This window comes from Acanthochromis polyacanthus, chromosome 16, assembly GCF_021347895.1.
Source record: "Acanthochromis polyacanthus isolate Apoly-LR-REF ecotype Palm Island chromosome 16, KAUST_Apoly_ChrSc, whole genome shotgun sequence".
Classification (NCBI taxonomy): domain Eukaryota; kingdom Metazoa; phylum Chordata; class Actinopteri; family Pomacentridae; genus Acanthochromis; species Acanthochromis polyacanthus.
Genome location: NC_067128.1, coordinates 15,905,922 through 15,923,456, shown reverse-complemented (window position 1 = coordinate 15,923,456; position 17,535 = coordinate 15,905,922). Strand labels below are relative to the sequence as shown.

The following is a 17,535-nucleotide window of genomic DNA, read 5'->3' as shown; positions in this document are numbered from 1 at the left end:
TTGTTTATTACACATTTTCTTGACAGACTACAGAGTACAGGGATATTAACATGGAGGGCAGCTGCAGCGTCAGGAAGGGACACCGGAGTTTGTCACAATTTAATTTAATCAAGTTTATATAATTTGTAAAGAAGTGGATTTAATTCATTTTTAACACTTCCCAGCCTTTTTCTAATTTGTTGTACATGTGCAGAGGCTCTAATTTATATTTGAACAAAAAAGCAATGAATACTTTTTTTTAATTTGATAAAAAAATAAGTATGGCTGTTAATCTGAACTTCACATATTTAGTAATAAATAATGTTTCTAACAAATACTGTGCTTCTAAATCAGTATTCTGAGAGGCTTTAATTTAAAAACGTAGCTACCATGCTGCAAACCAGAATCACTTCAAGACTGATTTTATTGTTCTCAGCTTTGGGAAGGATGTTTTTTTTAGGTTTATTTGCTCAAACATTTATACTTTGGTTGTAGTAGTGCACTGCCTCTGTTCAAACCACTGTTGTGAATGCATGCAGGTGGTGTGAAAGAGGTTGAGAGCACTTTAAAACGCCACTGATCAGGAAATTTTGCCTCTGAAAACACAGCAAGGGTTGGAAAATGAACCCCCTGCAGCTAGGATTTGTGTGACCGGGCGGTAAGAGGTGAAGAACAATCAAAATTTGAAAGACATTGTGAAAAAGCTCAGCTGGCAACTCAGCAGCTTGATCCTGACAACAGAGAATGTGTGTTTGTGTTACACACACACACACACACACACACACACACACACACACACACACACACACACACACACACACACACACACACACACACACACAGAGCGAGGTGAGCCTCCTCTGCCTTGCAGTGCCTAAACTGCAGCATAGAAGAGAAATGAAGGATTATTTCTCTAAATCTGCTGCCTCCATGCGCTTGTCTAAAACACACACACATCTGCAGAGGAACGTAAGCAGATTATTTTATCAGGCTGTAGTGGGCTGTGCTCTGTGCAGGACTGTCATCTGAAGAGGAGAAGCACTCGTGGTGGCTTCCACTGCGGCTTCCTCACGTTTCTCCTCTTTTTGTTGCTCAGTTCTTCTTGAAGTTCTGTGTGTTTGAGGAGTTTTTGCTGTGTGCTTTGACTGCAGCCGCCTCATTGAAATTCATACACCATGACTCTGATCTGTACAACCTCAGCCTGCTGCTGCTGCTGACCACTGAGGATTTATTCGGCTGAAGGTTTTAACTGTGAACTTTGCTCACATCACTTTTCATACTCAACTTTTCGTCTGATAATTACATCCCATCAAGCCTGAGCCACCTCACTTCACTGACAGTGAAGGGATTCTGCTGTGTTTAGATGATGATGAAAAAATGACTGCACCGATGTTGAGCGTGTTCATTTTTTGAGATAGAAGACAAACCACTTCTCTCCAATTAAGCTGTTTATTTTCTAAATATCAGTGTCTCAAAATAATTTTGTACAAGGACCTTTTCTGTTTGGAACAGCCCCCCAGAAAAGGACGAAGTCTGATATGAACAAAACGTTTCATACAGTATGGTGAAATATGATTGGTTATAAAACACAAACATATAATTCAAATACTGAAATGTGATTGGCTACAGGTGAGGATAAACCGTGGTTTAGACATAGCTCTCCCATTAGTTGGTGCACAGATATGTCCATATCTTTTGACACACGATTCAACAAATCCCCACGAGCCGCACCCTGTAAAAAGAACCCTCCTGCAAACTTTTTCCCGCTTTCTACCAGCTAGTATTATTCCGTCGTTAGCTGAGATGTGATACAGCCATTAGTGGTATCTCATAGGGAGGATGCAGGAGACCTTTTGGGAGGATCATTGTGGTTTTCTCCCCCAAGCGACCTTGAGTTAGCAGTTTCAGTAAAATTAATTGTTACATTATCAGGAAATAGGAATGTGCTGTGTGTCAAGGCCAAAACTCTGTCTTTGTTAGTGTGTGTGTGCATGAAAACATTCTTTGTACTGATGTGTGTGTGTGTGTGTGTGTGTGTGTGTGTGTGTGTGTGTGTGTGTGTGTGTGTGTGTGTGTGTGTGTGTGTGTGTGTGTGTGTGTGTGTGTGTGTGCAGATGTAAATTTCCAGCTTGACCTGTCTGTATCCGTCATGTATTAACCCTTCAGAGCCTGGGGATAATGTGTGAGGTTAATGATTAATTACACAACAAATGGTTATTAATATTAATATTGTATTACTCATATGTGATATCAATTTCAGTGTTTAGCAAGCAGTGCCTTAAAAAAATAAATCCTAACACCCACGCATCAGCCAGTAATCTAAGTCACCATTCAGCTGTTCTTTAAAGTGTCAGACAGAACATCAGCGTTGGCTCAGATCCTTTGTTTTGTGTTTCATCATTGTCATCTGTTATTGCTTCACACAATAAAAGCAGCATTTTCAGAAAGTACAAAATCTGGATTAAAACTTGAAAAACTCAGCTTTTATCTGTAAGATGTGCTCTATACCAGACTGAACATATTTCTAAAGTGCAGCTTTAAGAACTGTGACATTTTTTTATTAGGGTCCAAGCACCAACGATGCCGAAGGACTGTATTGAAACCCTAGGGTTTCTTTTTCTTTTTCTTCTTCTTCACTCTTTTTCCGTCTTTTCAAAAACATCACATATGAAATGAAAAAAAAATGCTTTTCTTTCAAAAATAAGGACATTTCTAAGTGACCCCAAACTGTTGAACAGTCGTGAATAATGGGCATCAGAATTGGACCATAGATGAGTGGATGAGGGTATCAGGTTTGATGAATTATGTTTGCTTTTTTTGCGTCATGTGGATAAAAATAAGGCAGCAGGACGCTCTATAGGAAGAAAGTAAGTCATTAGAAGCAGTGTGCCGTTCAAAAGGGTGTACAGTTGGGAAACCTTGGACTCTGCATTCATGTGGATGTTACTTTGAGATGTTGCACGTAGCTAAACATTGCTACAGATCACGTACATCCCTTCATGGCAGCAGTAATCCCTGATGGCAGTGTCCTCTTCCAGAAGGATGTTACTCCCTGCCACACTGCAAAATTGTTCAGAAACATTTTATGGAACAAGACATTAACTTCAACACAAATCCTCCAAATCTTAATCCAATCCAGCATCTGTGAGGTCTTGAAAAATATTGGATCCATGGAGGCTTCATCTTGTAACTTCCAGGACTGACAGCTTCACAGGTCTGTGGAGTCCAGGCCTCAATGAGCCAGAGCAGGTGGTTTTAATGTTGTGGCAGATGAAAACAGTATAACTAGAGCCAATAATAACTTGCATTGTTAAAAATAATCTTCCCAGTGACATTATCATCAGCGTGATCAATGAGAGAACACACACAGGTTTAAAAACATAGATTATTTAATAAAAGAACACATGCTGCTACAGTCGTTGATAAAAACAGCTGCTATCAGACCATTTACACGGCAACAGCAGGAGAGTTACAATAATCACCAGGGCTCACATTTTCTCCTACTATTGATCTCCACAGAATACAAAAACCACGCTGCATATTCACACAGGAAATCTGAACAGACTCAACAGCGCTTGATAAAAACACTAGCAACAGTAACAGAGTGTGTGTGTGTGTGTGTGTGTGTGTGTGTGTGTGTGTGTGTGTGTGTGTGTGTGTGTGTGTGTGTGTGTGTGTGTGTGTGTGTGTGTGTGTGTGTGTGTGTGTGTGTGTGTGTGTGTGCTCTGCGAGGTTACTAAAGTCATCACAGAGGGTTCATCAGCTCCATCCATCGGCTCCGGTCAGTCCGCTGAGCTGTTCGATCAAATCTAGATGCTGGCTGAATACTGTTACAGTGGTTTGAGGTTCGAATCACGCACACACACTTGAATTTTTGCTCACATCGGACTCACAAGTTTGAAAGAAGGCTGGCTGTCCCTTTGTTCTTCGCAACATGAAGTAAATAGTTCATAAGAAGGAAATCACTTTGAGAAACAAGTCAAAAAAAGAACCAAACTAGTGATCCAAACAAGAAGGGAATAACTGTAGTGAGCGAGGATGTCACCTTTTTTTTGCACAAAGCACATGGGCAAGTGTTACAAATTCACAGCAAAGATGTAAATTAAGCAGATCTATATCTTATCTGATTAAACAGACACTGCTGAGGCACTGGTCAAATGAACACTTTCTCATTTCCATCAAATTCTTCTGTTTTCAATATTGTTTGGACATTTTGCTCTGAAAATGATACTACTGTATTTAAATGTATGTGTTTTGGTGAAATAAGCAGCCGTGACGTTGTTTCACCTTTGATAAGTCCTTGTCAGCTTTAGGGTAAATAAAAAAAGGTAACAGAAGTCAGATTACCGACATCTCTGCTTCAAAAATGAGTCTTCGGCACGTCACAGCAGAGAATTCAGGTCTTTGTATCGTCAAATTTGCGTCCAATGTGTTTGAACGGTAAAAGCAGTGTGATCAAAACCTAAGTTTAAGAAAATGCAACAGGTCATTTTACAATACAGCAGTGGTCCTGTGGTGCTGGCTGTGTTTTTATCAGTTACTTGATTGGCTAAGTGATTCACAAAAACGACACCGACTGTTTTCAGCTTCAAAGGAGGAAAATGAGCGAGTCTGAGAACCACTGCAGTAGAGTAAGTTTCAGACTAAGAGAGTTGAGAAACATGGTATCAGCACTTAGAACAAATCAAAGGCCTTCAAAAAGAACACCTGATACAAGAACAAGGTGTCACTTTTTCGTTTTTTTTTAAACAAATGCTCCTCATTCAAAATCATAGTGTACAATCGAAGAATCAAACTCTTGATAAAACAGATTTCAGTCAAACACAAAAAGTCATCAAAAAAAGCCCCAAAACATTCAGTAAGAAAAACTGTCAAGCACAGAATTCTCTATTGCAAACTGACAGAATAACAGATCTCAGCTGCTACATCGAGCATCACTGCTTCAGGCTGCTTTGTTGCCATTTGTGACTCCGGTAACGTGACAGTTTGTGTCCCTGCTGAGCAGTCAGGTAGTTTATAACTGTTGTTGGGTGAAACCCAAAACTGCAGCTTCAATGTCTGACTTTGAGTCCCATGTCCTCCCAGTCAGAGCGAACTTAGGCCCTTCGAACGTGTTGATCCTCAGTTTGTTCCAAAAGTACAAGAGCAAGATACAAGATCAGTCTGAAAATAAACGTTCCCGAAAAACGCACTCCGAGATATGTGGTTCTTTGCTTGGAAAAAGCCTCATTTTTTTGTCTGCTTGTACCAAACTCTGCTGTGGAACAGAAGGAATACTCAAAAAGCAAAAGCAGCTTTGTGCTTCTTCTGTATGCGAACAAACATCAAGCCTTTAGAAAGCATCGACACACAACCGTCAGTACAAATATGAACACGCTGGTTTGTTCCAGAGGTGGAGATGTGACGGTCAGATCTCTGTCTCTGGGCTGTGCTTGTCCACCGCTGGCCAAACATCAGAAATATGTAAAAATATTCCACTTTGCTCACAGTACCTTGAATCTGTGATAATGGCTCAGGCTGGATCTACACAGAGAGAAAGCTGCAGGTTGTGGTTTTGTGGTTTTACTTGGCGAGTAGAATCATTCTAAATGATTTTTCTGTACGGACGGTTAAAAATGTGATTTGTTGTTATGTAGATCGAGCCACAAACACCTTTCTCCTACAACATTTGAATTGTGGAAGACTAGGATTTCTGTTTTTTGCTGTAACCTCCTCTCTAAAACACAGCGCGTGCATAGCTTATTGTTGAAACAAAAAGCTAGGATAAAATGTGTAGTTTTCAGTTGGCAACGAAACTCACTTGTGTGATTGAGAGGACTTTGTGAAACATTCAAAGAAAAGATATGAAACAATCAAATGAAAAGATCTAGAAACATACTTCTGAAAATCTTTTGCTGACACAACCAAAATAACAACAACAAAAAAAACACACTGGTGTTTTCCCAAACTTTTACAGGCTTTTAAGATCATCTTTGCTTCATTAGATATACACTTAAAGGTCCAGTTTGTAGGATTTAGGTGTAGAAACTAAAAATATGTTTCCATGAGTGTCAAGAAGAATCACCGTTTTGGATAACTTAGAATGAGCCCTTTATATCTACAGAGGGAGACGGTCCATTGTGTTGCAAGGCCATGTTTCTACAGAAGCACAGAATGGACAAATAAAACATCAACTCTAGAGACAGCCTTTTGCTTTTTTAGCACCCACTTTAGTGGCATGCTTAGACGTTAAAAGCGAGGCGATGGCCTGATCACAATCTACAACCTCACCACTGCACCCAATAATGTCCTAAACACTGGACCTTTAAAGCAGCACCAGGTTCATCACAAAGTAGCAGCAGAAAATTATCCTGTATCCTGTGATTTTCATTTTCTTTTTCTGCACTATTCATCACCAAAACACACGGTGTGTATCCTTAAGGCCTTATGAATGTGTTGAAATGATTTTTCCATCATCAAACATTACAAACAAAGCTCGGACTACTTCTAAACATGTTGCTCCACAGTGCTGCCAGTTGGTAAAACCTTCACAGAGTATCTTTACAAGCACAATGGCAGGGGTTTCAGTGACTTCTGGGTGGTTTACGTGTAATCTTTCATTGCCATTTTGGGTCGCCAAAAACGTGCATTTTCTGGTGCAGCCTAATCAAACAAAGATCCTTTTCATGCTTCGATTCTTTTGGGAAACACCATTTGTAGGCTACATCCACACTCGTACATTTCAGTTTTAAAATGCATAACTGGTGCTGCGTCTACATGATTCCTGGGTTTTATGACACTTAAGATAGAGATTGTTGGTTTGAAGACTCTGGGGTTGCATTTCAGTCTGGATTTGCAGAAATGGAAATTCAAAGAAGTGGTACCCATCCTGTTTAAGCTTCTGAAATGATAGAGATGGAGATCATACTAGTGTGGATGTAGCCCCAGTTAAACCTTTAGTTGAAAACCGTAGAAGTCAGTTGTTGTGTTTTCAGGTATCCGAAAGGCAGACAATCAATCATCTATAGTTCTAAGCAGCCAAACCAAGACACTGTGAGTTTAATCTACATGAAAATCTGTATTTTAACCCTTTATATCCACTGGTATGGGGCTGGTGACAGAAAAATATTCTTGTACTTATAAATATCTCTTTAGTTGCTTAAAACTGACTTGTAGAGTTCTCAGCATTAAGGCTTAAACCCGTACTGTACATTCTGTGGATGTAACAAACATGAATAAACATAGGTGTTTGTAAATGAACATAAAGGTGTGCTGTATCTAAGCACAGACATATGTAACAATGTCTCTATGAGAAGTGAGCTGAATACAGTTAAACATCAGGTTTTGATATGTGATATTCTACCTTTGTGTGTGTTTTGTTTTTCATTCAACTATGGATGTCGTACTGGACGTGTGTGATGTGAGATTTCAAGCTTCTTTGATTTCAAGCTTCATAGTGTTGATTTACTGAAGGCCTCGGCAGGAAAATCCAAAAAACAATCAGATTTGATTGGCTATTTTTGGACCATCCTTATGATGCATCACACACATGAGCGTGAAACAGTGCATACAGTACTGAAGGAGCTCCTACTGGTCACTTGGCTTCACAAAGACGATTCATCTGCTCTGAGAACTTTTCTGATTTTGAAATTCTTATTTGCTGCACTGAGCAGAAATTTAACCAAATAGCAATTACTGTGACTAAAACATGACATATTTTAAAATTATCTTCACAATTTTGTGACCAAATCTCTCAAATGGTCCTGACCCAGCTGCCTGACTGTCTTTTCTATCTGCTGAGAGGCTGCACAGACTGTTACTCCACTGTGTCTGTCATGAAGGAGGCTTTTGTTACTGAGTGTTTGTCTGATTGTACAACGTGGCTGAAGCTGATCTTGGACCAGCTGAATCTTTTTATTTTCCAGCTGTTGGTGGAACAGCTGTGATTGCAGCAGCCAGTCTGCTGACAGCAAGTTAGTTCACTGTGTGAACTCATGGGATGGCTACAGCTGAGCTTGGTCAGCACATACAGAACTCCACCGGGCTTCTGCTAGCCGGTTTTGGAAATGCTCAAGGTTGAATTCTGGATTGGGATTAAGGAAACTATTATTTTCCATGTGAGATCGGAACAGGATGCGTTTGCCTGCAGAGTTCTCTTAAGCCTATAATATTCATTTTAACTGTCTTGTCGTTCATTGTCACACTTAGAAACTTAAAGGGAGTCCCAAGAAAAAATCGAAGAGGATGAGAAAGAGGAAAAATCTGTACACAAAATTGTGTTTTTTCCTGACTTTTCCACAATTTCTGCATTTTTTTGCGTAATACATGAGGCTTCAGGCCCCCAAAAAAACAAAAGTTGGGATTTGTGGACCTGGAAAGTGAAAGCCTCTAGAACTGCACAAGACAAAAGCAACAATGAGCAATACTTACTTCACGTAATTTTAAATACTCTTTCTCCCAACTTCAATCTTGAGCCACGGGGCAGGAACCATATGTGTAGATGGTTTGTGGAACTTTACCAACATTGATAGCTATTTTTAATAAAGTGTGATTACTGCACTTGAAAAAAAGGTCCTGCAGCCACATCTCCATCCAACGACAGATGTTTTCCTTCTTGCAGCTGCACCATAAATAACAAGAAAAATCGCTTTGCTAAAATAGCAGTGATGCCGACAGAAACATCAGACAGAAAAACCTGCCCTTTTACAAGAGGCTTTCTGTCTTTTTGGCATACAATACTGGGTCTTTTAACTACCTCTAGTCTGTGTTTGATATTGAGCCTTTCAATTTTTTCTATGACGTGTTCGTTCCTGATGCTCACTGCCCTTCAATAGAAACACTGCTGTAGTTATGTATGCAGTTATGTGTCAACAGAGGGCAGAGGAGGAGAAGAGGGGATCTGAGAGGAAGAGGGGACAGGAGGTTTGCCGCAGTGCTCTAATCATCATCCTATCTTCTGCAGTGAATCCTCTCTGTATCGCTCCCTCGCTTCTCACGTCTTTCCTCCTCGTCCTGCTTCCTTTTATCCTCTCTTTCTTCTCCATTGACTCTGCATCTTTGATTTCCCCGCATACTTTATTGAGCGTCCTCTCTTTATTCTAAACTCGTCCACCGTGATCAATAAAATCTGCAAACGGAAGTCTACTTAGTCATCTTATTTAAACTGCTGCTGGTTCACAAGGGTTCAGGAGAAGCCACAGTGGAAGGGAAATATGACTTTGATTACTTTCACTGTACAGCACCACTAAGTCGCTAGCAGAGCAGCTGTCAGGACATTCTGTTATTCTTAAAGATGAAGCCGTAGTTTAAATTAATTTATAATGGGTGCTTGTATCTCCTGTGTATTTCCTGCTTCTTTGTCATCTCACGTCTGCTTTTCCTCCCCACCATGTTGGAAAACTGACAACAAACTGTCAAAACTGTAAAGTCATCACAAACCTCCATCCCTGCCAAAATATAACTACTTAAAATGTGGATTTGTGCTATAGAAGTGGTATCACTATAAGGTAAGATGCCAAAACAACCAATAAATGAATGCATTTTAGGTTGAGTTTTGTTTAAAGAGAATCCTCCGCTTTATTGTTGTGATTCTTCCAACATGGTGATTTGTCTCATTAACCACTCATACTTTAAACTGTTTGGATTGAGAACTTCTTGTTCTAGCTCTTCTTTAATACACTGAAGTTGATTGAAATGTTGGAAATCTTAAACAAACTGATTCAATTCTGCGCTGATTCTCTGAGCAGCTACATGACTGAAATGTGTTGATGTGATAGAAAAGAGCAGCCACTGTCAGGCTGTGTGTGATGACGAGGATGTTGTCAAAGATTCATTGCTGCTAAATGAGCAAACACTGAAATATTAAGACAAGAACTATCGCCTTCCTTGGTGAGTTTCAGCGACAATGAAGTTTCTCCTGTTCAAGTTTGTTTAATATATATTTGAGTGTTCACCATCCGCTGTGGAAAATCCAACTGTGCTGCTCCAGCTGCAGTGACTGCTCTCTTAGAAACACTGGTGGCAGGTAGAGACTCTTGGATCGGGGTGGTCGAGGGGTCTGGACGGATGTGGAACGGCTGATGATGACTTGTCGGTGAATGGAGGGATTCAGATGCGGATCTGGTAACCGTCATTGAGAGTGCTGAGCTCTGGAGGTTTTCTCTCCACTGAGGCCGGCCTGAAAGATAGCAGACAAACATGCTGAACTCACCCTGCATACTAAGAGTGGCAGATTGTAGAAGCTGATCTTAGCGTTGTGCAGAAGAGCTAAACTAACTAGGTAGTCACTAGAAATATTCTTTCTAGCTTCTCACAGCTCCAGGAGAGTTACAGCTACTGATCACTGTCTCCACTCTTTAATCTGTCCAGTATTTTCTCCTCTTCTTGACTGATGGACAGTTTTCACATTTCATCGACTAATTAGTTAAGAAAATGTCCGAAAAATTGTGAAAAATGTCCACCACTGTCAATTGCATGTTTTGTTCAAACCCACTGGATTCAGCTTACTGTTACACTAGTCTGACTTGTCAGATGAAGACTGTGGATACAAACCTACCATTGGCTGCACATTTCACGCAGCATTCTTCTCCCCGTTCTCTAATTTTTACCGTATTCAAAATCCCCTTCACTGAAGGAAATCCAGTGAAAAATTCAAGTCTTACATAGGATTTAGATCATGTGACATGGCAGCTTTGATAATCATTTTCAGTGAATTAGCAAATTTAATGGCAGTGCTCATCTTCCTGCATGCAAATGTTCAACCAAAACAACTCCTGCTATCACTATTTTTGAGGAAACTACATTTCTGCATCTTAGCACCACTACCTTATGGTGACTGCTTTAAATAAAAGCAAACAAGCAAGAGTGTTCATTTCTTTTATAGCTGTACGGTAATGAGGTGCTACAGAATAGTCCGGCTATGCCATGCTACTGTCACACAGAGAATATGAGCAAATATCATCATTTGAGAACCTGAATCCAGTGAACTTAAGTCTTAATTACCACTGAACTAAATGACTAGTCAGTGGATTGTTTTAATCTGCAGTGTGAACAAGGAAAGTAAGAATTTCATAGAATAAAAAAAAGACTATAATTAGAGAGAGATGAAGAAATAGCATGAGAGGATAAACAAGAGCAAAGTGGACTCTATATGCAATCTAACAAAGCAATGCATCAGCTAGAGAGAAGAACAAAAAATCGGGGTAAAAGTCTTGGTTCAAAATCATTTACAAAGATGTGTGTAAGTCAAACTCGACTCAAGGTCAAATTATTACTACCTTTGTTTTTTTTTCCGCTGTGACATTTTTTTGTAATTGTGTTGTTTCTTCGATCAATAATCAGCTGTCATGCTTGGGTAGGGCTGCACAGTTAATAGAATATTAATCAAGATTCTGATTACAATTCCCCATAATTAAATGAGCATGATCGATTGCAATACAGATATTTAAAATGCTCCACTCATTTACAAGTCTGCTCAGAGAAAGCAGCCCATGTAGATAAAGCCACCTATCAGTATCTAAGGAGGGCTTCACTCCTGCTGCTGCACTGCAGTGACTGAGTGGAGACTAGAGGCTTCTCTGTCCACAGTATGTGAGGCGTTTAGGGAACACTGATAAATAGTAGTGTCTAACGTCAAGCAGATGTTTCGTTAGTGAGGTGTTTTGGGTAGAATTATATTTATATTTTGCCTCTAGGAGATGTTCTGCATTCAGGCGAAGATTATTTTAAGGACAATGTGAAAGTGAAAGTAGTGCTGTTGGGCTAAAGTTAAATAAAAATGATGTCCCTAAAATAATTGTGATAAATAATAGTGATCTGACTATGTTGGAACTGCAAATGCTTTATAACGTAACACATATTTTTAGGAATTTATGAACTCAGTGAACCTTTGAGAAAAGAAATGTGTGAACACAGTAAAAGATGATTGGAAAATATAACAGAAGATTCTGACTTATTTCTCAGGAAAAGGGTCTAAAAGCCACAAAGTCATCAGATTTAATCCTCCTACCAGTGCTCTCTCTTTCCCCTGCTTCTCTTCTTGCCCTCTCTTCTAATGTCATGTCCTCCTCTGTCTGCCTCCGTCTCTTTTTATTATTTCTGCTCAGAAAGCTTTCAGGCTCTCTGACACATCAAGGAGAAGTGTTACTTGTTAAAGCCAATCTGGAGAGCTGACAGCCTTTTTATCCCTCCTCCTCTCTGCCCATTTTCCTCTTCTTCTATCTTGTGCCAGGCCTTGTCCTCTTTTCTTTTGCACTTTTCTCTCCCTCTTTACACCTTTCCCTTTTTCCAATCTTTCTTCTCCCCTTCCTCTTTTCTTATTTTCTTCCTTCCTTGTCTGTCATCTTCTCCATCACTTCATCTTAATAATTACTGTATTTTCTTTGCTTTCTATCCTTAGTTTTCCCGTTTTCTTTGATCATCTATGTTCAAAGGGGGGTTTACACAAAGAGAAATGCTGTGAGGATTACATTCTAATCTTGTTTATAATGTATTTCATCAGATTTTCTACTTTTAATTGCTCCGTTTTAAACGCTGTTACAGATCGCTTGTGTTTTATTTCAATCGTCTTACTCGGGCTGATAAAATAACCATCTGCTCTGGAAGTGTTGGTGCTCTCAGCGGTTTAAAGCAGCAGCATATTATTACACTGTCTCTGCGTCGGTCTGAAGTGGCAACGTATTGTTAAGTGTGCAAGTGCTCTGTTGATAACAGTAATAGCTTTTTAAGTGTCACATTCAAGTGGTTTCAAGTGGTAATGTGCTGTTCTGCTGGGCCCTGATCATTTTAACTGGTTCTCTCAACTGAAAGCAATTTGTTTAATTGAACCCTGAAGGAAACAGAAGTAGATGTATACAAATAAGTTAAATTTTTTTTACATTTTCACATCTCTTTTCTATCAAAAAGTCAAAATTTTTGGCATATCTGCAGCTTCCCATTACAGATAAGTGCAGATTTACTGAAGATCAATAAAATATGTTTCACAATCAATGATGAGTGCCTAGAATTTATAGTATCAATTTCCTGATGTTGAGCCATTCAAAGGGAGAAAGTAATGTTTTAGTCTTTGGCCTAAAGACCCTTTAAAAGCACATAAACACTGTTGACAGAAAACCTGTTTGCTAAACAGGGATAAAGATTAAAGTGGAATCCTGCATCAACACTGTTAGATAAAATCCTAAAGGTCACGTTTGGCCACAAGGACTGACTGCTTTCATTTCACAAATTTACAGATCAGTGAAAGAATGAACTGTACGCAGGATGTGCTGATGTGTTGACACTAAATTATAACATCTTTAAAATGTCATGCCATTGCCACACATCTGGATTGGGGCCGATCACGGTATTTTTGAACTGATCATTATCAGCATCAATCTAAGCCCAATCCTTTGCTTATATCTACTGTCACACAAGTGATAAAAAATAGTTGCAAAGGTGCAAATTATGGCGAGACACACTGCATAACTTATATTAATGATGGCTGAAACCACAACAAAAGTCTCTGTCATGGTGTCATGACGCTCTCTGCTCACCCACATGGAACTGTTGAGTGTTTATTATCGAGGAATATGGTGTCAAATTGTGAATAAAAATAGAGATTAACTTGTATTCAAAGCTTGAATAGCTAATAGTGACCAATCTAAACAAAACACACAAATGCAAATGAATGTGAAAGCTTAGGAAAGTGTGATAATATCTGCAACTTTGACTTAGGTATCGACTATAATATTTAATGTCTATATAGCTAAATTGCATTTGGGGTTTTAGGATTAGTTATCTCAAATATATACAGCACCCTCCATAATTATCGGCACCTCTGGTTAAGATGTGTTGAAAGCCTTAAAATAAATTCAAATTTTTATTGCAGAAGCATACTCTCACACTGAAAATTGTAGAACACTGTATTATAGGAGAAGATGAGGTGCTGTTTTGTTGGCAAAAGGGGGTTGTACAAAGTATTAACATCAGGGGTGCTAAGAATTGTGGTACACATGATTTGATGTTAAAGAATTATTTCTTAATGTATGATTTTTTCCCAACTGAATAAACACAATTGAATTAAATGTTGGATTTTCCTCTTTTTTTCATTGTGGTCCTATGTTATTCAAAAAAAAAAAAAATTTATTAGAAGCTAAAGAACACATCTTAACCAGCGGTGCCAATAATTCTGGAGGGCGCTGTAAATATACATAACAAGTGATTCATTTGTATATACTTCAATGGAGTAGATGATTTCATTTTACATGACTGAAAAGACAAATTAGAGAGCCTCATTTTTCTGTTACTGTTTTCTAAACCCCAAACACACACACACAGATCATTAAATAATTACACACTTGAGCGTATTATAAGTTCTCATATGAAAGGTCATCTTAGTGCCACGTCAAATGGCAACACCAGGAATGTCACTAATTCTGGTGCTACGTCTGAGTGTGTTTGTGGTGACTCTGCAGTACGGCTGGGCTGCAGCTGTCGCCCCAGTCAGATTGCGTTACATCCTATCGCACAGCTGACAGCACACACAAACACACTCAGCATCCTGCATGTGTGTGTCTGTCAAAGTGTCCCTGCTAGTGACTTGAAGTGATGAGTCACTGTGTCTTTAAAATCTGCTAATCCTGAAAGAATTCCAGCCATCTGGGTTTAAATGGGGATTTTTTTTAACACATTCTCTTATCCAAAAGTCTTCTAACTACAAACATGACATTAGACTTTACTTAATGAACTTTTTTGACTTGCTTGACTCTGTTCTAAAGTCAGATTAAAGTTTGAACAAAATATGCAGGAACTCGGTGAAAATAAAGAGAAAATCTTAGATCCTTCAGAAAATTTAGTACCTGCAAGACTGTATTTATTCTGAATTAAGGGGTAGCACCAAATGATTCACATAAGATCTTAGTCAATTCAGTTACTCAGTATGTGTGGGGTGACCACTGAATGAGGCAGCTTTAAATGTTCAGATTACTACATTGACTTTGGTTTTATGCTCTCTCCTATTGTATTTAAGGATTAGTGTTTGACCAGCAGCATCCGATGTCATACATCCTGTATCTCAGGAAGAAAAATCAGCACTTTGCTGCTGACTGTTGGTGGGGTACACACTTGACAATGACAACGCCTAGTGTCAGCTGGACAGAACAAGGACTCTGCCTGGTGATAATGCTGAGCTGTTGGCAACAAAGACATAAACACTGGCCTCACTGTCACCTGTAGCTTTAGATTAGTGCCTGTGTGTGGTCCTGCATTATGCTGAGCTCCCAAACACACACACTCAGTTGTTACCACCAACTTGTCAGAACAACATACTGTTTAGAGGCAATGTTTTAGGGTGGCACAGCAACCCACTGACACATCAGTTAAAGTCCCTTGAACTAAAGAGCAGAGTCACTAAGAGTGAGAGGAGGAAGAAGAGGCACCAAACAAACCCTCGATAAACACCAGCAGCCGGTCATGTTGGTGAAACCATGGCTAAGTTTGGAAAACCTTGTCTCGTTTATGAATGTCATTATCTGCTAAAACAGTAAAATGGTTTGGACAAGAGCCCAAAATGTCATCTTCTCCAAGTTTCCCTCCTCGAGGCACAAACAGTACAGAAATGGAAAACACTTACGATTTGTCTCTGCGGTGTGTGAAGCGCCGCTGGGGACTGGTCTGTCGTCGCCTTGGTGATAAGGACTTCCCTCGGCTCCGCTCCTTGATTGGTGACTGGGCGCTGGATGATTTTAGGATCTAATGCAAAACAAACACAAAGCGACCACAGCTGATATGAATATTTTACATATTTACTGTTCATTAAACAAATACCATATGTAATGTTAATGACACAAAACAATCTTGAGCCCTGTAGCTCGACCGAGCATTTTATTCTCTTTTAGCTCACTATTTTGGTTTTACTCCATTGAGCACCATTATCAACATATTTTGCTGCTTTGATGATCCAGCTGTACACAAACATCTATCTATCTATGGTAAGCAATTTCACATCTAATAGTTGACTTTGATCATCCAGATCGCCATTACAGATATAATCGTCATTTTGACTAGTTGTAATTAAAGACTAGTCAGACTTTTTCCTTCAGGTGTCTATAACAGTATTCAGATGAGATAAAGTTACAGATGTCTCTTGTTCAGCTTTTAATAGATGCAGATATCAGAGAAAGAGCTCATAAGCATGGAGTTTGGGGAAAAATAGGAACTTCATTCATTAGAGATTTGTGGTGAAAAGTTAGTAGAACTTCAGTTGTTCAGAAGTTCTAGTAACTGGTTACAGTTGCAGAGCCATTGCCCATTTAAAAAGCCAGCAGACTCCCCCTCCCACTTGCCGTAGCTTCTGACGTAACTACAGATACCGGCACTATAATTTTGCTGAGTCAAAACTCTAATGCAAGATATCTCTAATTACATTTTAACTAAGCACATTTCCAGTTCGAGACACCTTCAACATCATTCTAACTAGTTAAAACTCAATTCAGAGCTTGAGAGCCCAAGATGACCTCTTCAAATTGACTTACATCCAAGTAACAGTCCAGACCACAAAGAAATTCACTATAATGAACCAAAGTAGTGAGAGTGAAAACAGTTTAGAACAGACCACAGGACTCTGCACCACTCTTACAATCACTAAGCTCCTTCTGGCATTTCAATGTATAGGAATTATGCTGGCATGATGGCAGCACCCACTGTTCCTATATATCTGCAGGGAATGCGGTGCAGCCATGATGAATGGGGCAACACAAAACATTCCAACTGTGCGTGCATGCTGCAGTGAGTTTTCTTCTTTTTTAATCTTTTTCAATCTCCAAAAAACTGCTGTGACAGATGAGTCGTGGAGAAACTACAATTTAAAGCTACAAATGAGGGCTTATGTGCGTATTCAACAGCAACTTGAAGCTATCATTAACATCTCAGTGGGAGAAGAAAACAACAGGATGGCAAGTTTTCCTGGACCCAGACAAGGCCAGGAAGTGGCTCAGATTCCACAGCTGGTCACATTAATCATGTTCTACTGATTGATATATGGATCTGTGTGGGTTTCCGACCTTGAATGGCCTTCAAACTTTGTTTTTTGGCACTTCAACTATTTTTGAAAGGCTGGAATTGAACCTCTACATAGAAGGACTAAGGACTAACTGTGCTTCAATACTGTATATATTATTTTTGCCTTGTGTTTGAAGTTAATCTACTTGTAGTTTTTAGCTTCTCACATCTTCTGCTCAACCTCTTGTTTAGTTGCAAGCAAACAACGAAATTACGTATATTGCAGTGAGTTTTTTTGCATTCCAAACACTTAAAGTCTATGCTTGTAATGACTGTCATCCACATCCTGTTTTTCACTCCATAGCTATTACCCTTAAACTTAGCACAAACCTACAACTAACCCTGAAAACAAGCTGCAACCCTCTGGCAGAAGACCAACAAAATTTCTTCACTGTCATGAGATTAGGCTCTTCTGAATATAGAAGTACATGAGCGCATACACAAACACAGTCTAGCCTGTCAATAATAGCTTCACATTCTCTGGAGTTAAGTAGAGATTATATCAAAGTCTCACACACCATGATACAGCTGACCAGACTCTGG

The 17,535-nt window shown here is 39.3% G+C and overlaps 1 protein-coding gene across 4 annotated transcripts in view; it reads right to left on the bottom strand.

The window, feature by feature from the left end:
* Positions 1-3,350: 3,350 nt before the first annotated feature.
* vash2 (vasohibin 2) overlaps positions 3,351-17,535 on the bottom strand; it is a 57,258-nt gene continuing 43,073 nt past the window's right edge. For 3 of the 4 annotated variants that reach the window (XM_051960796.1, XM_051960795.1, XM_022209244.2), the window contains exon 9: positions 3,351-10,135. In XM_051960796.1, the coding sequence (XP_051816756.1) occupies positions 10,066-10,135 (70 nt within the window). In that variant the 3' untranslated portion in view covers positions 3,351-10,065. Of the gene's footprint in view, positions 10,136-15,565; positions 15,685-17,535 lie in introns of all 4 variants that reach the window. The other variant, XM_022209242.2, reaches the window with a different exon arrangement.